General features: G+C 33.9%; 1 protein-coding gene across 1 annotated transcript in view; it reads right to left on the bottom strand.

Moving 5' to 3' along the window:
• Positions 1–5,881: 5,881 nt before the first annotated feature.
• LOC129218047 (mitochondrial sodium/calcium exchanger protein-like) overlaps positions 5,882–23,915 on the bottom strand; it is a 37,299-nt gene continuing 19,265 nt past the window's right edge. Inside the window, exons 8-16 of the mRNA XM_054852227.1 lie at positions 23,231–23,320; positions 22,585–22,704; positions 20,563–20,768; positions 16,192–16,324; positions 11,625–11,824; positions 9,610–9,685; positions 9,428–9,508; positions 7,628–7,695; positions 5,882–6,457 (exon numbers count right to left, since the gene is read on the bottom strand). Coding sequence (XP_054708202.1) covers positions 6,278–6,457; positions 7,628–7,695; positions 9,428–9,508; positions 9,610–9,685; positions 11,625–11,824; positions 16,192–16,324; positions 20,563–20,768; positions 22,585–22,704; positions 23,231–23,320 — 1,154 coding nt within the window. The 3' untranslated portion in view covers positions 5,882–6,277. The remainder of the gene's footprint in view (positions 6,458–7,627; positions 7,696–9,427; positions 9,509–9,609; positions 9,686–11,624; positions 11,825–16,191; positions 16,325–20,562; positions 20,769–22,584; positions 22,705–23,230; positions 23,321–23,915) is intronic.

Genomic DNA, 23,915 nt, shown 5'->3' with positions numbered 1-23,915 from the left:
AGTTATAACTGGAGAGTCAACAGTCATACCAGATTGATACTGCTCCCTAGCAAATATTCTCACAAGTTTTTGAGCATTAGTCGAGTTTCGGTTTAGCATGCTGATAGAAAAATCTGTTTTCTACCAAGCCGAGTAAATTTTGTGTTGAACGTTTTAAAGCTTATTGTGAAGGAATAATACTTTGTAAAAAACAAATAAATATATGAAAAACAGCAGAATTTTATCCTATTTTGATAAATATATTTGTATGGACAGAAAAATTATTAAATTTTTTTGCACGTTAAAAATAAATCCAAACTTGCCGACGGGGCACGTTTACGCATTTTCATCGGGGCACATTTATGCACGTTCTTACTGTCTGTTACTACTCTGTCTTAATTCTAAACGGGTCTCGGACGCTTTTTTCGCTCACTACTGTTTCAAATCTTTAGTATTTTCAGGTTATTTAGTTTTGAAAATCACAATTCATTTTAAATTAAGTAAAAGATTCGTATCATATAGCTTACAATCAATCATATAGTTTTGTCTTCATGATTGTCCAGCTTTAACTTTATACACTATTCAGCCTGTAATGCATTTTCTTTATTTTAAAGATAGTAAGACATTAAGTTCAAAACACTAACAGAACCACGTTAGATGTCAAAATAATGAAAAGGCTTATCGATAATCCAAGTATTTTTCCCAGTAGGCGTTCCATATCATCACATGTGTACTACCCCAACTGAGACCATTTGAAAAAAAGTTGAACCAATGCTCAAGAGCCAGGAAAGGAAAAAAAACTAAGGATGCTCAGAATCCTAGCTGATACTCCGATTAAAGAAGCCCTCAGACAAGAGCAGCTAGAAGCTACAAAGAAAAAAAAATGGGCAGAACAAAACAAAAAGGAGAAATTACTTTAACATTTACAAGTTTCTATTGAAGCATAAATAGAAGACATCAAAGAAAAAAGTATGAAACAAAAACCTGCGACAGGGAAAAAGTTAGTACACTCAGTAAAAAGGAAATTAATGAACGATTCAGTTCACGAAGTAGAAAATTGTGCTTGCATCTATTGTTTGAAAACCAATCGAAAAAAGGACAAGACAGGGTTCCATGTCTTAGATGTTGAAACGCAGTCCCATGACGAGTATGCGAAAAGAAATACCTTATTTTTACCCTTCTACGGCAAAGCCAAAAGGAAGGGTAATGATTTTAGCCGTCTATGTATGTTTGTATTTACGGTTGTTCCACCGTAGCGCCTAAATTATTCATCCGATTTTGATTTTTAAAAAAGGTGTCATTTGTTTTGTAGTTGTGACCCGGGTAACGTAGGCTACATTTTATTTGACTTCAACAATATTAAAATTCTTTTTTACCTTATAAATCCTGATTCTAACCGATTTCAATCTCTTCTCTTTTCAGCGAGGTTTTTAAATAAATATATTAAAAACTGTAACCATACAACAGAAAAACACCAAACAGTAAGAAAGACTTTAGATGCTGATTAATATTATAGTCTTATTAAGTAAGAGTAATCTTTTATAATCTAAGTCGGCTACCAGTTTTATATAGTAACATCATAATTTAATTTACCATTTCTTGCATTTCAAATGGAGATACTTGTTTCTGAATTCTGTAGTGCTCACGCAATGGTTTCACTCGTTTTTTTTCATGTTGCTTCACTGATAGAAATGGAAAATATTTGTAATTGGAAACTCAATCCAATGGTCCTATCTCAGGTCGTCTGTAGAAGATTTTTGGTGCCGGATTTAGTTTCAACTTAGAGGAAGTCCACATGTTCATATGCTCATCTAGTGTAATGATATACCGAATTTGAATTCACTCACATGAATTGAATTGATAGACAGCGTGGTTATTTGTTAGATTCCCGACAGATGACGAATTAGGTCAATTAGTCTGCCGATTACAATCCCACCCCCACACCACTGCATAATACATCAAAGCGATTCCAATACGTGTAGATTCGGATTTGCAAGAATTGTAACAAATGCTACATAAATACTTGATGATTAACAAGCCAGAAGGAACGATAATAGGCTTTACAAATTAAAGCAAGGATGAAGCTGCAATAATGATTAATAATTATAACATGAGACTACTTTTTCGGTGGCGAGCGAATATTGATATACAGCCTGTTGTACAAGCAGACGGTGTGATAATGAATATTGCTAAGTACATAGCAAAATCTGAACTAACGCAAATCCAAATAGCAATAACAGAAGTCCTCAATAAACTTCGTGAAAGAGGATCAAACTTTCAGCAACAAATATTTGCTGTACAAAGCGCTCTCCTGAGTCATCATCAGGTCTCGGCGTCGGAATGTGCGTACAGGTTATGCCATTTTAAGTTGAGGGACAGCTCGTCTGTGTTAATACTTGTAAACCACAAGAAGGATGGTACGTGAGCAAATGTACCGTTTCTATGTGCTTATTCCTATTCCTATTCAGAGTCACAACTGACTACAACTGTATTTATGTCGAGGACTGCATACTAAGTGCCTTGCCTCCATTATTTTACATACCGATAGATGGCAGCACCATCACCGGATCGAACAGTTAATGAGAATTTAGAACTAGTCCAGAAGCTAATAGCTACCTGGTGCTAGCACCCCCAGAGGTATCGTTTCACTTGGAGGACATTGAGACCACGAGCATATTTAACGTCGCCCAGTCCCCTTTAATGACACGGTGGGTCTTCGACCATCGAGGTTCGAACCCAGGACCCTCCGACCCCGAACCCGACACTCTACCGATCGGGCTACCACGGCCCCCTATGTGCTTATGATGAACTTTTTTGGAAAAAAAAAAGGTGGTGCATTAATATTAGTAAGTGATAATGTATATTCCCAATTTAACTCTTAAAGAGGGAATGCGAAAAAATCTTAATATTTAAATTGAAAAATCTCCTTTAAAATGTTCAATAAAATCCTTTATATTGTCATACACATATAGATGCCTTCTATAGTACCAATTTTTAGCTTCCTCCTAGTTCTAATTTTTAGATATCACAGGATACATTTTGAAAATAAAGGAAAATATTCTCGAAATCAACGCTTGAGTGTTTTGGAAGGAATTCTGAATATCCTTTCATCTCCAGTTGAAACGTTATACAGATGAATAATTCGTTGCTAGAGAAATACTCAAAGCGGCATAAATAGCATCGAAACGTCAACGACACTTCCCATTCATGTCGCTAATAAGCATTTTCTACTCCTCCCTCAAGAATTTTCTATTGCTATGTTAACACATTGTAAGGGTATTTGGTGGAACTGGATAACTTTTATGTTGAAATGTTTTATATGTTTCAAGAGATATTTCTACGAAGTAAAATGTTTATCCCCCAACTAGTAAAATTTACGAATCACTTGTTTGTTAAGTTTACGTTATTTCGACCGATTTTTAAAAGGATGTTTCAATTTCAAATTTCTAGTTTCTTGCAAGGACGGATCCAGAACTTTTTCAAGGGATAGGTTATTGATATTTATTTCATACTTTTTGTTATCTGTAATGTATACAGGTTTACAAAAATGACGACAAAGTTTTCGGACTTCAATTTCAAAACATTTTCAGCGAAGAGCCCCGAATCTTCCTTCTCCCAACAACATTACAACTCGCCTAATTGCATCTTTTGAACTTTCGAACAATATCGAAAATTTATTGGTGGAGGGTCGTAAGAGTGGGGCGACCGCCCCCATCGTTCTTTCCTTGTATCCGTCCCTGATTTTATCATTGTATTCTATTAAAAATGTAATCTTAAATGTGTAACGAGTCGCGAATGACAAATTGAAATTTCTCAGCGGGTTTTAAATGTTTAACGTGTGTATTCACTAGAATATTCGACTTTAGGTAAGACACAAAAACCGCAGATCTGAATTTTCTTATTGTATGAAGAATCCTTCGACAAGCGATTCGGCAAGCCATGGCTACCTGTGATCGGTGCAGGTAGCCATGCAGGTAGCCATGAGCAGGATAATTGAGATTCGAATTTTCCGGTGAATATGGGAGTAAAAAGACAACTCTAGTATCCGATATCTGTCAGACGCTATAGACTTTGAAAACGTAGTTTAGGTTGAGTAGTACCGCACAACATACATCTACAGATAATATCAGTATATTAAGAGAAGATTTCCTGTTATGTAATTTTCAAACAAATTCTGAATTGAAAACAGAGATCCAATATTTTACAGACGAATCAAAACTCGAAAGTATGGTTTAAGAAGGCATCGTCTTATTCGTTTTGCTGTGAGTCCGCGCATCTTATCCCCTGGAGAGCGTTCTATGATGGTTTGAGAAAGGTTTAATGGTGGTGAAGTTGGTGATTTAAAAAAAAATCGGATCATTTATTCCAAGATATACCAGACCATTATTGTGCGACATCATATTCCCTCTGGTACTCGTCCATTCTATTTCACAATATAACAGCGCCTCGAGACAGAATTTATAAAATGTAAGTTCAATCCAAGCAACGTTAACAAAAGCTCCGAAATCTGGTTTAGTCATCGATGAATTCAGACTGAATTGTATTGGGAACATCTGGACATATGTATCTTAAACATAAATATTACTAGTAAAACCATAATGGCGTGGCTTAAGTGCAGTTGGATCCCAAATCATCGACAAACAAACCAGTAGAATGCCCTGGGTGAGTGCGGCAGTGATGTTACTTAGTTACTTTATCCAAGTAACAACTCACTAAGTTGTTAAATAGATAAAGAGAAGATTTTGGACACAATTCTGTTATGTACGCGAAAGTATGTAGTGAAATGTCTTTTTTTTTCTTTTCCTATTCTTTGATTAAGACCCCCTACACACAAGGCAGTTAATGAAATCAATTTTCGGGAAACTTAGTTGAGAGGCGTTTTTCGTTGTCTTGACACGAGGCAAATAATAATTGTTAAATCAACTTTTCTTCTAATAAGCCGAATTTATTCAAGTATCAGCTCCTTGACGCTGTTAAAACTGAACCGAGTAGCGCTCAACTAGTTTACTCGGGTGAAGAGTAAACGTTTAGCAATGTCATGATGAGTATGATCAACTAAAACGTTGATTACACTTATCGGGATGAGAATGGTAGCGGCACATGTGCCTGGCATACCAGCCACAGTTGACGGTCGTGTGAAGGATGACAGGCGATTTCTTCACTTTTCTACCTGGTTATACTTCCTAATAACCGCTCGTTTGAAAGTTGATTTATATCGTATTTCTAGGAAAAACTGAAAAGCAAGGGGTGTAATTGAAATTAATAAGCAGTAGTGTAAGTTCGTAATCCCCTTTTTAACTTAAAAATTCTTACACTTGAGCATCGATCACAGGGTAGTTATCAAGGCTTGCAATGAGCATATTTTTGATTGAATGCGACTTTCTAGGAGGGGTTGTTATTCTGATAACCCTCTTATGCTGGACTTTCTTAGAGTCAGCGAACTTATGGACCTTGTTGTCTTTATTAAACACTGAAGGAATGACTACTACAACAATAACGGTTTTTTTTTTTTTTTAATTTTCACAAGAAAAAAAATTATTTGATAATGAAGCTTTGATATCGGTTAGGTCTCAAGAGAAGATTATTCACTTATTCGAGAATGCACAAATTATCTCTTATTAATTATTAATCATCCTTATTAATTATTAATCGCACAAAGTATACGTTTCTATAAACATTTTCTACTGTATGACATCTCTTATTTCAACACCAATTTGGAGGGATTTTTTTTTTAACTCGCTGAAAATCTTAGTTATTTTTTACAAATTTAGAATTATAATTGTATCATAACTGTATTGTTTTACGTTTTCCCAAAGAAATGCGGGGCTTAGGAGTTACTTCAAACTTCAAAATCATTTGCAACAAAAATAAACAAAACAAAGAAACCAAGTTAAATAAAATTTGTTTTTATTAAAAACAGATCTTTGTACAACATTAGGAGAAAACAACCCGCTCCAAAATAATGTAACAGTCGAAACCTAGTTTGAGCTTTTATTTGAAAATGACGTTAAAAATACGAATTTCAAATAAGAAACGAAACCTTCTTTTATTAACCACGCATAACTTAAAATCGTATCACATTTTCAAGCTTTCGGGCGTTTTCTCCCGTTAAAAAATTATTGTAATAGATATATCCTCATTTAATGTGATGTCTTTCATCTTCCCTTTAAATCGTAATACTTGGAATTCAAAGAAAGAACTTGCAAACATAAAACTTTCATAAATCTCTCATAACTACATATACTTCTCTATTTGCACTATAATTGAACGATCATCAGTTACTTTGAGCGAGTTCGATTTAAACTGCTCCCGATTCTTTCAACAATGCCGTTAACAAGAAAGCAAGATACAGGCAAATGAGAAACACTCCGTACCACTTCTTTGTTTGGAATTTGCACACTATCATCATTGTTAAAGTAGATATCAGACTTATTGCTAGTGCAGAAAACAAGATGGTCGTCAGTGGTGAGTATATCAGCTGAAAATAGAAAGAAATATATTCAGTGTATCTTACTAGTTCATATTTTGGATATAATACTGTATGAAAATTCGTTAACGGTAGTTGCAGTCTACTATACCAACAATGTTAAATTGGTGTTTGTGATATACTTTTCCTCAAAATCTATTATAAATGCACATTTGAAACTTTTTGCGCAGTTAACGTTCACTTTTCTTATTATACTGAACGGAACGTTTTGCAAAAAACTTAATGATTTATTTTTTACTTTGTGCGTGTGTGTGTGTGTTACAAAAGTGTAAATTTTTTTCTGTGCCTTAAAAAATGTTTCTTAAGTAAGAAATTCAAAATTGGACAAAAGCTCATTTCAAGATTTTCTAGTAGTTAATGTAGTTTCTTTTTACAGTGTAACAGAGGTAAAAAATCTTTATTTCATGTGAAAACCTATACGTACGTTTGTAAAATAAAACTGAAATAAGATCGATGACAAAATTGTAAGAAAATGAAAACTTTGTATATTTTTTTCATTGCTAAGTAGCATGATACCTGTACTCCCAAAAACGTCACACTAAGATGCGCAAAAATCTAGACAAAAACCGCTTTTTATTAAAGACAAATTATGGTAAAAAAAAATTTAACTGTTGTAGTTTCAATCAGTTTATACTGCTTGAAAGTTAGCAACTGAAATGAATGCTGAAAAAGTTCTGAGGCTAATTTCTTGCAGTATTTTTTATTTAGAGTAAGCATCTGATTTAAATACCTATGCATTTTTAATCTATACCTTAAGTACAAACTTAAAGTATGCATATTTTATGTCTTCAATGTTTCAGTAAAAAAATTACTCACTAAGCTTTAGGGATTAAGCATCTCGGCTACTGCATTGGGAGCTTAAGTATTTAAAACAAAAGGGTAATTTCAGCGTGAAAATGGTTTAATTATTTTACTCAAAATGCCATGCAAAACAAGTTTTCCTTCGCAGAGAATTTATTTCAAAGCTCAAAATTTTCATATCTTTTGTAATTCTCCGTAAAGCTTCTTAATTATGCAATTTATTGCTACACTATTTTTACAAGAGAAAATGAAAGGTAGCTGCAGGCAATTACCCGGTATTATTATTCAAAATTAAAATTTATTTTAGTGAAAAATGCATCGTAAAACTTTATAATGAGCGCTAAAGAGAAAAATACTTACAGACATTCCTGCACCGTCATCTTCTATTAAGTTAATCATGCAAGGAACACCAATACCCAAAAGAAGAGCTAACATGATGTTAAGGATTATTATTTTCTCAGAAATTCTGAAAGTTTTTGATTAATGCAATAAAATAAATGCAACACTTTTCTCAATATTAGTAGTTATATTTTTCATTTTGTTGGCTATAGCGTTTCACTTCGTTTCTCATAGTGAAAAAACCTTGCACATATTAAATTGTCACACCATAAAACGTTTATTTATACTTAGGAATAAAGAGATTTCTTTCTCTTTTTCTTTTTTCTCAGCACACAAAAAAAAGTTTTTTTCGACAAATATTTTCTGCTATAAGACATTTTCTTTTTTATTAATGCAAACACATGGTAATAGCTAGCATTCTGATAAACAAAATCGACGAAGACGCTTTTACGTACTTACCCGTTAAGAACATAATCAAGTTAAATACAGCTATGATGTACTAATTGTTAAGTCAAATGCATGCTTTCAAAGCTAATACTCAAAGTGTAGCGAAAGTTTCTCTCTTTTTTTTTGCTTGAAAGTGAATTATCTATACAGAGTGTTCATAACTAAACGACCCTACACTAATGTTGTTTAGCGGCGAAACTATTGCTCAGAAATTAACGAAATTTTGCGTACTATAATAAAAGGATGGGAATTTGAATAAAACAAATAGCTCAAAATTTCGTCCCCAGAGGACGCATTTTTGTGAGTTACACATTTATTGTACATTTACAATGGTTTTAAAACAAATCTTTCAACGTGATGGCTATTATTTTCGTCTACCTTCTGGAATCGCGAGATAGCATCTTCTACAGTTGACCGCAGTAAGTTCTTTGAAGTGCCACGAACATGCTGTGATGTGCTGCAGTTCAGATCAAGTAAAGTTCTAGGATTATTACAATTTATGAGACGTTTCAAGTGTCTCCAAATCTAAAACTCACATAGATTGTCGTTTCATGATTGGGAAGTAATGTATTTCATTAAAAAGTCCTCAGGTGGAGAAATTTGTAACTTTTTTTTTATTATTATTCCCTTAAAAAAATTCTCTTTCTTTGATTTTTTTATTCATAAAGTTTTTTTATTTGTTTGTTTTGTTATTATATATATATATATATATATATATATATATATATATATATATATATATATATATATATATATATATATATATATATATATATATATATATATATATATATATATGCCCTCCATGCGTGGGGTATCGTGGGATAAAATTTTACGTTTCCTTTTTTTTATATTTTCTCAAAAACTTGAAAAAGTAATGAAATTTTTTGCGTCTCAAAAAGTTTGTATACTTAGGCTGCTTTACAAATCCACCTTAAAAACTTTCTTATACAATCAAAGTTTCCAAATATCTTGAATTTTATAATTTTCGTCTCATTGTGTCCCACACTCTCCTATTTATTTCATCACTTCTTTATTTTTTGATCAAAGTTAACCTTTCTATCTCTTATTTTACACGATATTTTAAAGTTCTTTTTTATTTATAACATAGATTTGTTGTTTCTGTTTTGGTTCATGTAAAAGAAATCAGATTCCAGCTAAACAAGCAAAGCTCTTAGAAAGTCACTTACATTTTTTTTTTTATTTAACTTTCTCTGGACCTACATCAACGGCAATGTAATTATTAAGCGCTTTTTCAAAAGAAAATATGGAATTGCATTGCCCTTTGATATGAAATTTCGTTTTTTTCGTAAATTGAGAACCTCTTTTTAGAGTACAAAACATCCCATAAAGTAAACCACATGAAAAGGATACTTAAAAACGGAGCACCAAAACAAGCTGCTATACCCATTCTTGGAAATCCTTTTCTCGCCACGGCCACATTGGACAAAAAGTCTGCAAATAAATACATGTAAAATATTTAAAATATTCTGTACACACCACATAACATTCAATTCACAAACATTCTTAACTGTAAACAATTTCTTACAACTTACCCAGCAAACAATTACCCCACGCCAAAATTGTAAGCCCTAGAATGCTTTCACTTAAGTGGAAAACGATTCCAACCGCCTGCAAAAAAAAAAAAGAGGTAAACATTTTTATAAAAGTAAGAGACAAAAAAAAATATTTGTTCAATAAGTTGTACATTTAATCAAAAAAAAAATGATAATCAGCAAAAAAAATAATAACGAGCTTATGGTTCAAAATAATAATAGAATAAATGAATAATTAAAAAGAACGGTAATTGAGAGATGCAACTCGTAAGAAAATCGAGTACTACAATACCAATTCAATTGGGAAAAGCTGGGTTTTCCTTTGTAATATTCGTAAGCTAAAAAGACTTTCATTACTGATTTTGACAGTAACGTTTCTTGAGCTTATTGAATCCTTCGGGATTTATTCTTTAAACAAAGAGATATGAGAAAAAATATATTAAACAAAATATTTCTCAAAAGATAGCTGCTGTTTTTTATATAATGTTTCGAGATTTTATTCCTCTAACTTTATTGTAAAAACAATTCCTCTTTGACTTTTATTAATGAAAAATATATACTGACTAACAGTTTATACGCATTAAAATAAAATAATATTTTGAGTAAAGATTTTTTTTTTAAAGTTTAAATTTTTTCTTTTATTTTATTTTATTTTTATTTATTTATTTATTTATTTACTTATTTTTTAAGCTCCAGTTTTTACTTTCAGTTAATTTCAGTCACGTGTTCACCATGGCGTTAATTTTTTAAATACGATTGAAAATCGGTAGTCTGCCACATGATGTTAATATGTTGTTTCAGAACGATTGTCTTTCACATATGTACGGAATTCCGACAAGCGTCAATTTCGCAATTTTTAATGAGGTTTTCAAAGTTTCGCTAGCTGCATTGACTGCAATAACTTACTTCTGTATGATTCCACAAAGGAGATCGCTAAAAAATTCTATTTTTGTACGCTGCTCTGACACGCTGGGTTGCTATACCATTTTTCATTTGAACCTAACGCTACCGTTTTTAGCGATATTACGAATTCGAAAAATAAAGTTTCGCTGGAATGTCAGTTCACTGGTCAAAAACTTTCTCTCTCTCTTTCACCCTGCAGAGCATTATTCATATATAAACGAATAATGCATTATAACGGAAACTCTAAACCTGATCTATATTTTCTATTGTCTTACAATAGGTGTTATCTTGTTGATTCCATAACTTTATTTAAATAACAGTTTATATATTAATATCATTAAAAAGTTGGCTACAATTTGGATTTGTGGTATATATTGTTTAAAATCTTTCAAAAATGCAAGGTAAGTATTGCAGTGAAACGAGAAATATCGTATAGGTTCCTTAAAATGAAGGTGATTTTGATGAACCTAAATTGACAACCTAAAATATTCGTTTCTAAAAACAAAATTGAATTTTGACATCTTGAATTCAAATTATGTTTTTCGCAATCACGCGTGTGTGTATGTAGGCGTGTGTGTTTGTGTGTGGGGTATGTGTGTTTGCGTGTAGGGGGTATGTGTGTGTAGGCATGTGTGTTTGTTTCTGTGTGCTGGCATAAGTGTGTGGGTAGTTGTGTGTATGAATGTGTGTGTGGGGGGGGGTATGCGTATGTGTGTGTAGGCATATATGTTTGTGTCTGTGTGCAGGCATGAATGTGTGGGTAGTTGTATATATGTGTGTGTGTATGTTTTTGTTTGTGTGTATGTGTAGGTGTCTGTATGTATGCATGTGTGTATGTGTTTGTGTGCGTAGGTGTATGTGTGTGTATGTGTTTGTTTGTGTGTGTGTGTGCGTGTGTGTGTAGTTGTGTCTGTATGCGCGAGTGTGTAGGTACGGGAATGCAACCTGGAGACGGCTTTTGCTATAGGAGCAGTATCGTGAGGAGTCGGTCGACGGTGATGGTGCGGAGAGTGGCGGTGGGAAAATAAAATGATAAGACGCCAAAAACAGTAAAATGAAAGCAATAAGCAATCGTGATTGCTCAAAAAAAAAAAAAAAAAAAGGAACTATACCTGAAGCAATACAACAATTTCATTTGCGATGCAGTAAATCCAGACAACTGCAACACCAAAACCAACATACGCATATGCTGTGTGGAATCTTGGAACGGTATCTGGGTTTGTCATAACGAAGATTACAGCAGCAAGAACAGCGCCCACAATAGCAACTATAGCACCCAAAGGCATTACTCCTCCGATCATGTTTCCCCCAGCTAGAAAAATGTTTGAAGAAGCAATTAAGTAAATAAAATGAACAAATGGTCATAGTACAAATATGCATTATTAACATGATGCAGAATGCAATTTATTTCCGGAATGTGTTGGGGTTCCTTTTAGAAGAGAACTTTTGCTTTTTACTCAATGAGCAGCATAAAGTCTAAAGCTAGATTTACATAATAAAGGATTAGACTTGGTAAAATTAGCTTCAAATTGTTTTTATTATATGAAAGAATTGTCCCTCTTTTTGATTCTGCAAGTTCTGCCCTTTCTTACCCTTGAATAAAAATGTAACAAGAGAGTAAAGACAAGTATTTATTGGTTGGAAGGATGAGATTTGAAGAATGTAGGGCAAATGAGTAAGCTAAAGGCCCACTATGGGAGGGGGTCATGACGCACATTATCTCATTGAACTTTTTTAAGGCCGGGGGTGCTTTAGAGAATTATTTCCCTTTTTAGGAGACTATCATTCTTGAGGGATCAAAAATACTGTAAATTAAAGCCTTGAATCGTAGAATAAGTAGCGACACGCCCCCCATCTTGTGGTTAAACAATGATTTCTCCCTATGTCTATTATGGTGAGGCAAAATATTTTGCTTCTTGATTTTGGTTTCTTATTAACTCTATGTTAATCCAATATCAAGAAGCCCCCTAACCATAAAGGAAAACGCGCTACTTTTTTATAGCAGATATAGAAAGAAAGCGGCATTAAGCCCCAAGATGGCAGACGTGTCGTTACTTAATCTACGATCTACGACTTTACTGTAAATGTCTCCAGTACTTATTCCTTAGTTTTGCAATAAGCCTAATATTTGAACTTAAGATAATGAGCAAACAAACTGATTTAATTAGTTAATATCTTATATTTCATTCTAAAACACGATTGAAATTAAAACTAATGTTGATACTTTTGCAAATAATTTAGGGAATGATATCAATAGAATGTTTATGACATTGATACAAATTTATCACTATTTAATCTGTGCTAGATCACCTGTCCCAGTGGCGTAGCGAGAAAAAATCCTTTGTTGGGGGGGGGGGGGGGGAATTTTTCTGAAGTTTAAAGGAAAGCCATACCCTCAAGTTTATACACACACACACACACACACACACACACACACACACACACACACACACACACATATATATATATATATATATATATATATATATATATATACTTTTTATCAATTAAACAACAAAGCACATTATAAACGAATTTCTTCTTTGAAAATACCTTGATCAATACTGCCGTCACAAGAAAGAAAGCCCTGTCTTCAAGAGAAAAAATGTTGCGCAAAACAGGAAGACATAAGCTTTTTACCGTCATAAAAACTATTATATTAAATAAAAATCTTTTAGTTCACAAACAGAACCCTTCAGGTTCGACTGAAAAATGATTTTTTGGGGCTCAGAGGGGGGGGGGGTTCTGACTCCCCTATCCCCCCCATGGCTACGCCACTGACCTGTCCAACTGCAATTAATGTTATGAAGGTTCTTATGACGTCAAAGTTGGTAATTATGAAAATGATTAATTTTTAAATGTAATGGTTTTGGGAAGAAATGAAAGAAATAATCCTTAAATTATTTTTTGCTTTTGTTTATTTATGCGTTTTATTTTTGTTTGATTTTTATTTACTTTGCATTTTTAAAATTCGATCCCTAATTTAAACTATGCTCATGTATCAGGGATTCGGAATACATTTCTCTAGCAAGAGATCGATAGGGGAAAAAAATGAACTGCACAGTAAAATTTTTATGATCTTTGACATTCCTCGCATTAATTCAGAACAAAAAAATCGCGCAATTACTAATAAGAACAAATTCGTTTTCGTCAAATCTGTCAACTTCAACTTGTGTATTGACACGCACGTTTATTTCAATGAAAATATTCAATAAAATTTCATTAAAAACCCCTTCAGTCAGCACATGTTTGTGGCAGAAACTGAACTTAGCCTCATCGATCGAAACCATCTGTTACTTTTCGCAGAATTTTGTGTACTGGTTAGCAGAATTCTTTCATAACGAACAATAGATGGCAGCACAAAAGAATGAAGTAACGGTATTTATTGAGTGAGTAAACTCATTTTGCTATTTGTTATAGGTTGTAGCGTATTGATTAAAATTTACTATAAGCTGTAAGAAATTTAATTTTGGAGCAAGAGAATTTTATTCAAAAAACAAAGCAAAAATATCTCGATTATTCAGCAATTGAGATATGCTGTCTTATTTTGCAGAGCGTTGTGAGTGCGATTATACTTCTGTTAGGAATTATTGTTAAAGATTTTCTGTTTTCCATAAAAAATCCTTTCTCAAAAACTTAAAATTTTTGAAAGAGTAATACTTGAACGTCAATAAGGTAATACTTTTTTCTTTTCTCTAGCATCATATGCATCTAAGTTTCAAAGAGAAATCACTCAGAGGCAGGCAGGGGCACCTACAATTTGTGGGAACGGTAAAACTCAATTTTCTGAATAAAATTCCAATTTTATCGAAAGATAAAATACGAGCATGCACACATATCATACATACATAACACTTAATGAGAAGGAACAATTGGCATCGTTAAAAAAAAATAAATTAAAAAAAAGGAATCTCATGGGCAGAAATTTATCAAATAAAGCAATTTTTGAGGGGTCACAGGGACTTCCCGTGACCTCCTATAAGGGCGCCCTTGAACACAGGTTACAAAATGTTGAATAAAATGAGTGGCTCGAACATAGCATAAATGTAAGGTATGAAGCGAAGTACACAACCAACTAAAAAGGATTCTAAAAAAAAGCATTATGTAATTTTTTTTTTTTTTTTTTTTTTTTTTTTTTTTTTTTTTTTTTTTTTTTTTTTTTGCTGATGTTGTTCGAAATATATGATGATACATTATTAAAGACCAAAATCTGAATTCCGAAATGATCTCCAAATTTCAATGGTTAAACTCGTTTGTTATTGTGAGAAACAATTTCGGGCCGATGCAACAAGTTGTTCTAAAAATTGCAGTGGGTCCGTCAGTAGCGTAACCAAAGGGGATCGTAAGGACAGTGCCCCAACCCCTTAAACTAAAGCGATATCATTCAATATTACCGAAGTTTTTAGGATTCCGATTTCAAAAAGTTTTTGAATGAGAGAACTTCAAAGCCCCCTTCCCATAACATGTTCAAAGTTTGGCAAAAATTGCTTTTTTGAAACATCAGTATCAAAAAATTGGAGGGAGGAAGAGGGGAATCGATTTCCATCTATTTTTCAAAAAACGATCATGGACAGTCCCTGAGATACTTCCCTTACAACGTCAAAAAATACGACCTATAGTCGTGTCTTTAAGACTTAAATATCTAATAATTTCATCAGAAACCCCTTCCATCAGATGACAAAACATTTTTGTGAAGTGCCCCCCCCCAAAAAAAAAAAATCTATTTTTCATTTGCGCCACTAGGGCTTATCAACTGAGGTCTATCGCTTAGGAGAGTCAGAAGAGCACCCCCCCCCCCCTCTTCGGGTTTAAAGAAATTAATGTATTTACAGAGCAGTGGCCGTGTTTTTTTTTTTTTTTTTTTTGGCATAATCTGTATTGAGTACATGTACCCTTCGGACAATTCCGAAATGACGGGCCTGAGTGCAGCTCTTACTTATGTAGTTTTTTAGCTCATAAGCTAGACTTTCTTCTACAATCGATGTATCCCAATCTCAAACAAGTACATAACATTGCAACGAAAATTTTTCATTTTGAGTAACTAACAAATTTGAGCAGAAAATTTTGAATTTTTAATGAGTAAAACTGCCAGTGTTATCGTTTATTCCCAAACAAGCGAAATAATCATGCTTCGTCAAAAATTTCCTGAAGCATATTTTTGTTCTTTTTACTGATTACAGCAACATAAAATATTTTCTCTTACCAATACCAAGACCGACTCCAGAGGTACCCCTACCCCCTACGCCACCACACTTTGGGTGGCATATCTGAAAAGAGGCAAATTCTACGATACCAAAATTTTTATAAAAAAGTTTTAAAAAAATCATTTTAAATATACGTTTTATTTTAAGTTTAAAGCAAAATTATATTTTTCCGGTGAGAATGAGACAGAAATCATATTCAAAATTCAAAACTGTGCAATAATCTTCCCTATAATAGATTTTTCAAAGCACCTAATTTTTCCCAAATTCCCAAGGTTTATCCTGTGTATTAAGAACATATTTTTTTAGTAGGGAGGAGAGTAAGGTGGAACTATCTCGTAAATGCTGCTCTGGGCGACTTCTCTCTCTCTCTCTCTCTCTCTTGACACACTGATTTGCTTTAACTTTCAAGATAACAAATCGCTAGCCATTGCATCAATATGTATTATGTAACTAGAAAATGTTTTTAACGTCTTACCTCCAACTGCAAAAATAATGAAAACTGGACCTGTCACCATGTGAAGAGAGTTTAGAACACGGCACCAGTTGTCCCTAGGACTTTTATAGTCTACTAGTGGTGTTGTGAGTACAAGAAAGATCATGATAGGGCCCTATACCAGAGAAAATAATGTATTATTATAACGACTATGAAGACAATAAATGCATGGATAAAAATATCTTTTAATGTTTGCCATCCATTACACAAATCTCTCAAGGACTGGTGGCTAGATTACTTGAAATGTTTACTTTAAACGTCAGTAAGTCCGTAGTTAATATCTACATTTGTGCGGAAACTAAATATGATGGAGCAATATTGTGAAGTACAAAATGTCACGTGTCTTGGTGTTCTGTGAAGACGGTTTTTGCTGCTTTCGTACCAAAATAGCAACTTCCTGTACCAGATCTTTGTTCTCATACTGTCAACAAAAAAGTCAATTTGACGACATTTCTAATGTAGATGTAGAACAGTAAACACCCGATTTTCCGCGATATTTCAAACATTTTTTTAAACGAGTTGATGTGTGCATCACATGACTTCCTTTTACTCCAATTTACTGTCATTTCCCCATTATTGGCAATTTTAATGTGATTCAATAGTTTACTCTCTAAATATCACCAACAGTGGCCAATTTAAAACCAAATTTAAAAAAAAAAAAAAATCGCCAAATTTGTCGCTAAGCTAGCGACAAAACTTGGCGACCAAAAGACTGGCGATATATCGCCAAGTGTCCGACAAATTATAACCCCACTTGAGTTTACATCGAAATTAACAATGATTTCCCCCCCCCCCCCAAAGGGTGGGAAAACCCCCTTAGGAACATCCGAATGCAACCAAAAGGGAAGGTCACAACTAGGCTCCACTAGGAGTCTACGTACCAAATTTCAACATACACACATACGCACATACGTACATACATACGTACATACGGACGTCACGAGAAAATTCGTTGTAATTAACTCGGGGGTCGTCAAAATGAATATTTCGGTTGTCTGTAGGTTCCTAGGCATATATCCACGTGTGTTCGGGTCGAAAAAAAAACTCAACATTCATTCGGGGGTGAGAAAAATGGAAATTAAGGCCGATTTTTGAGTGAAAATTTTTTCGCCAATACAATACTTCCTTTTTACTTCCTTTTACAAAAAAGGAAGTATTGTATTCGCGAAAAAATTTTCACTCAAAAATCGGCCTTATTTCTATTTTGCTCACCCCCGAATGACTCCACCACACGTGGATATATGCCTAGGAACGTACAGACACCCGAAATATCCATTTTGACGATCCCCGAGTTAATTACAACGAGTTTTCTCGTGACGTCTCTATGTACGTATGTATGCGCGTATGTGTGTATGGGTGTATGTATCTCGCATAACTCAAGAACGGTAAGTCCTAGAAAGTTGAAATTTGGTACGTAGACTCCTGGTAGGGTCCAGTTGTGCACCTCCCCTTTTGGTTGCATTCGGGTGTTTCTAAAGGGGTCGTTTGCCCTTTTTTGGGGGGAAATCATTGTTAATTTCGATGTAAACTCAAGCGGTGTTATAATTTGGCGGAAACTTGGCGATATATCGCCAGTCTTTTGGTCGCCATGTTTTGTCACTAACTTGACGACAAATTTGGCGTTTTTTTTTTAAATCTGGTTTTGATTCGGCCACTGTTGGTGATATTTAGAGAGTAAGCTATTGAATCACATTAAAATTGCCAACAATAGGGAAATGACATTAAATTGGAGTAAAAGGAAGTCATGTGATGCACACATCAGCTCGTTTATAAAAGGAAGTAAAAAAGCGAGGATTAACTGAATGTAGATAAATGCGCCCCATTTTTACTTAGCAAGTAAAAAATCAATTTTAGTCATTCCTATTTCTTTCTTCAACCTCATTTTTAGCTCTAAACTATTTACTGGTTTTCAGTTGAAACCTGAATTTTTAGATGCACACTAATTACTGCTTTAGATCTACACTTCTTATTGATCTTCAGAACTGCACTACTTATGCGCGTAAGTTAGCGGCCAGATCTGATTCGCTTGAAAAAAATCCCCTCCTCTATGCGCTTTTGTGTAACCGACATTAATCTATTTCAGTCAATCAGCGATCCACACACTCTGTTATCATTTATAGTTAAAATTCAACTGTATGCGATTGTTATTGATTTTTTTAAACTATTGCACCCACTAGTATCGTTTTTTACCTGTTTTGCGGGTTATTCACGAAATTCACTGATCCGTGGTCGCCATATCCATCTCATCTAACGGATAATCGGGAGTAGACTGTAATTTGTTTTTCTGCGGTCAAAATAACTCCGCCAAGCTCAAAGCTCCGCCAGGTTTTTTTGACACTCAGTCAGACATCTAAACATGACATTGAAACCTTCTCATTAGTAGTTGAGAAGACTTTTACCGGCGGCTTGGTTATTTGACCGAGGGTCGAATCGTCAGATGAATACGGGCGTAAGTCATATTTGATGAAAGAGATCCTGAAACGCTCGATTAATGGGAGAGAAATTCGATGGAGCTTGCATCAAAAAAAAAAAACGAAAACACACTTGACTGAAAAGTAAAATCATCATCCTCATATATACATAATAGTGAATGATCGAGTAACGCTCCTGACGTCATCAACAATGAAACTCGCTCCACGGCATGATAATTTGATAATATTTTTTGGTAATGTTTGACATGAAGGAAAATGCTTTATTTTGACGAGGCAGAACTGGATCCGGTATCTTAACTGTTTTACTGGTAAGACTGTCACTTTAGGAGAATGAAGAAACGAAAAAGTGGTCAACAATGAAGGCTATCTAATGGAGTTAAGGGTTTATCCACTGGAGTTTGGGTTCAAATTTCAACTATCAAAGTATCACCTAACAGACAATTGCTTCGTTCAAATGTAGAAGCATTTTTCACCCGTCATAATTTGACGGGCTAATTTCTAGTTAGTTAATAATACTAATAAAACGTGCATAAATAGAGCTTTGAGAATTCGCTTGACTTATAAACTTCTATTCTTAATTAGTACTACAGAAAACTATTTTTGAACGAATAACGTAATGTATGAGCCTTTAAACAGAGTCTGTTTCCTAAAAATCTGGTTTATTTATCTTTAAAATTTGAAGCTGACTTGATTCTGTAAATCTATATCTTCACGTATTTTTGCCTTGAAATGAGGTTCCTTGTAACCCCAACACTTAAGTCTGCATTGTTCAGCAAACTAGTTCTCCATTACGTTGCTGATTTGAAATTCAAATACATGTGTTTGAATTTTTATCCCCAAGTTACTATTCATTTCGCGAATCTGAAAAATAGTTGTTTTCCTTCACGGAATTTTCGCTGTTATCTACATCTATAAACTCGCATACTATGCCTTGAAAAATGTGTTCCTCGTAATCCCAAAACACGCGTTTTGATATTGTTTATAAGTTTGTGCTTTTTTGCAGTGTTGATTTTATATTTAAGTAAAGATATTAGCTATTTTACTATCAATTCCGTGAGTCAAAATATAATTCACATTTCTTAATGTAAATACATGAAAAACTTCTGTTTTATTTCATGTAAACACCACATCTAGCGAAGAGAAAGAAAATATCGCTTGGTATGTTATTTTCTTTTTTCGAACCTCGCACCTGGGTTGCCACAATGAGAACCACAGGCAACCCTGATTTTAAAAAAAATCAAAACTTTTATCATTTGCCTACCGAAGCATTTCACTGTTAAAAAAAAGTGTTGATTTACCAGTACTAATGGGTGTAATGTTAGACGAATTCCGAATTGTGTAGCATCATTGTTTTAAAAACTCAAACTTTTGGAGGAACCTTACACTATGGTTTCAGTAGAATTCAACGCGCATGCGTTAATATCAGAATTGGCATAGAGCACGTAAACTCTTATTAGCGATGCGAAAACCGTCCTTAGTGGCCGAGCGGTAAAAGCAGTCTTTTCTGTGAGACTCGCGTCGCTTGTTCGGCCCCACCAAAGCTTGGTTTCCTAGGAGCGAACACGCTGATCGTCGGCGTCACTCCTCGCCGAGGCGAAAACTTGATTCTTCTGCGCATGCGCGCCCGAGCTAAATCGACGTCGTGAATGGCCACGCCGGAATCCACTTGACTTTGATTTCAGCGTCATGGCGAGGAGCGACGTCGAAGATCGGTGATTCGCTTTTAGGAAATCAGGGCTTAAGATCATTTCCTCTCTTAGTGCAATAAAAACGTCATGTTTGTACATTGAAATAAATAAATAAATAATTGGTGTATATTGGCTGTTATAAAGCATGAACTTGATAAATCGTTCTAATGTTTCGTATATTTCGTTTACGTTCTTAAAATATTGTGTAACTCAAGATGAAGTCAATTGATTACCTTCACAATGTCGATTATCCTTTCCCTCCATGTTTGTTTATGCCATTCTGCCAAGTTAACTGGACAAACTTTTTCAACGAAATCCCACCATTGGTTCACTGGTTCTGGAATTGGAACCTTTTCATCTATCGAAGATTTGCTGAACGTGGTGGATACACAGCTTCCTCTAAAAGCTTCCAAAGCCTTTATGTTAGTTTCTTCATAACCTGTAGAAAAAAATTTTAAAATTTAGTTGCACTTTTTCTACCTCTAATGATTTTAAGTGCCCATTTGTGTACCTTTCTAACTTATATTTCATAGGTTTGAGAAGCAAGCAATAGGGGAGGTAAAGGGCAATACCTGCAAATTTTAAATTTTTCAACTTTTTTGCATTTTTGTAATCTTTGTACTTTAGCTTTATTGTGCAAGCTTGCTTGTGTGCTTTCCGCTGAAAATAAAGCACGAGAAAAACGTAAAAAACCAACATTTCCCTATTGTTAATATGGAACCCAAAGCGCGTTTCTTCGACTATCTTAAAAACTCATTTCTGCAGGTACTACACTTTTCCTTCCCACGGCAGAGTTATCGAAGTTATTTAAAAGATAGCTTACTAGTTGGTGTAGTAGGTGGTGATTGGGTATGAATTAAATTTATAACCAACAATAACTAAAATCTGTTTCAAATTTGCATCTACGATTTCAAGTGAATTTCCAATCATAAAAACATTTAATGAATTAAATATATTATGTATTCATTTATATGGATCTCAAGAACTTAAACAGGTAATTTATTGATTGTTTAAAAAGAATCGACATTTTTTTTTTTTACTGTTGCTAAAATCCTTGTTTAAATACTCTTTAAACTTTGGGCAGGAGGCCAGACTTCCCCCCCCCCGAAACTTTTAAAGTTTTACATGCCATAAAAAAATTTCGTCTTTCGGATTTTAGCTCTGTAAAATTCAAGCTGACAGACTCGGCGTGCTTTAAAAATTCGCTTGAAAGAGCATCAAAATTATGAAAAAACAACAATTAAATAAGTCTAGTATTGCTCAACATTGTTGGGATTCGAATCACTCTTTTGATTTTAACTCTTATCAGATTATCCAAAAATGCCCCAATTCATCAGATCTTGATTTTTGGAAATCCTTTCATATTTTGAGGAACAGTTCTAACTTAGTTAACGATCTTAGTGCAGTTCCATATTTTTCCAACATTTGACTCCCATATCTTTAATGCTGTCCTTTCCCCTTTATCTATCTTCCTTTGTTTATTTTTACCTTTTTTGTCTTGTTGACATCCCCCCCCCCTCCCAAATTTCTTCTATTTATCTTTATTTTTCCTTTTTTCGAATATTTTTTGTTTCTGTTTATTTTATTTCATGGTTTTCCATTCAGCTTTTCCTTTCTTGTGGTTCACGGTTACTGACATTTTCTTTTCTTTTTGTTTAAGCGTCGGCTTAATCTTTGTCCAATTGAATTCTTTCTTTCTGGGTTTCGTACCTAAGAGAAAGCTCTTGACCTTTGTTTGCATTCCTATTGGTTCCTGATCGGTTTATAACTTTGTCATTGGTGTTTGGCTAATCTGCTGTTTTTATCTTTTAAGCTGAATGCTTGTCTGCTCTTGGCTTTTGTCGGATGTCTTTTCATCCATAAGCTCATTATTTTTTGCATTGAAAAAGGTGTTCCCTGTAACGCCGAAACACGTGTCTGCTGTTATTAGCAAATTTGCTTTTTCTAACGTTGTTTGTCTTACTTTACTGTTCAGCACAAAGGTATTTATCTATCTTACTGTCTCCTAGTTTGTTGAATAAATAAGTCCATGCCCCCCCCCCAAAATGGGAGGTCACGGTGACCTCTGGTGACTTCCTATCGAGGTGAAACAGCGGGGGGGGGCGCAATTTCTTAAGTTCGCCAGGGGCGACAGATCCCGCAGTTACGCTACTGCTGATAAATAACCCTCTTCAGTACACTTGTAATTTTTCCGTTTAAAATTTTAGAAAGAATACTATCTTTCACTCATCACCATACATATTTTTTTTACTTACTTGGTGGTGGCAACTCTTCATCTATGTTTGGTAAAGAAATGGAGAAAACTTCATTGTCATAAGTATGATGATGTACAGTGCTCCTTCTCCTATCATGTTCCCAATTGTATTTGAAAAATGCTAAAAAGAATACAAATATATACTTCATGCAGTAATATTTCAAAATTAAAACATTTTATAAGCTAATATTTCCATTGGATTTATTTTTCTTATTTTTTCTCAAACTGGAATGTATTTATTTGCCAATTATGTATCATCTGTTTTAAAGCCATAGTTATTTATTACTTTTAAATTACCCAAACGAGTGACTATTTTAACAGGCGATAATCGCAAACCGTGAACCAACAAAGCTATAAACCGATCAAATTGCGTTGATTGGTCAAAAAAGTTCACAAAGCATGAAACTTGATTGATTAATAACTTTGTTCGTTGATTGATTGCGATTTGCAGTTGTTATATGATAGATATGTGTAAACTGCGCTTTAGATAATCCCTATAAGGAGTGCAGTTAACTGTACGAATGTAAGAATAAATTTTTAAATTCAAATTCAAACTTCAAACTAGAAATTTCAAATATTATCATAAGTATATTTGTTTTGAAAAAGTAGATAAGACGAGAATATTATGAAACCATTCGTGCACTTACCAGTTAAAACAACTCCGTATGCTTCAGGATTATCGTAGTTTCCTGCATTTGTCCCTTTGATTTTCAGCCCTTTTTCAACATTTGCCGCTTCTAAAGAGGAATATAAAGATTTTTTTTAACGCTGAAAGAATTTTATTTAATATAATTAATAAATTTTTCCAAAAAGAGAATATTTTTGCAAATGACCACTTTTTTCAGTTTTACCTGCTTATTCTTGAAATCGTGCAATCCTGTTGGTATTCCCAAAGACAAGCACACAAAGCTCGCCACTGCGTGAATCTACAAGGGTTTGCTTTGTGTATAGGAAAGGAATATAATCTAAACGGCTGGCTCTTTTAATAGCAAGAAAAACAGCACATTACACTTTTAAATCTAGATATGTATTTAATTCCAGAAAATTCTATAAAACGGTTAAAGTATATCTATACACACCTTTTTTTTCTGTCTCTTTTGCATTTTAAATATTCTATGTTTTGTATAAAACCACTGATGTAAGTTTAAAAATATTTCAGCGAAAAAATCATAATTCAGTAATTAATAATCATAACAATCAAATTAAGCTCTAGTGAGGTATTAGACAGTGGGTTTGAAACACGATAGCATAATAACTAAGTTGCCTACCATACACGGTTTTGGTTGAAAATTATTCATCATACCATCATACTTCCCGTTGTCTGCTTCAATA

The sequence above is a fragment of the Uloborus diversus genome, chromosome 3 (genome assembly GCF_026930045.1).
Source record: "Uloborus diversus isolate 005 chromosome 3, Udiv.v.3.1, whole genome shotgun sequence".
In the NCBI taxonomy this organism is placed as follows: domain Eukaryota; kingdom Metazoa; phylum Arthropoda; class Arachnida; order Araneae; family Uloboridae; genus Uloborus; species Uloborus diversus.
The sequence above is the reverse complement of the archived record's forward strand: the minus strand, read 5'-3'. Positions and strand labels throughout refer to the sequence as shown.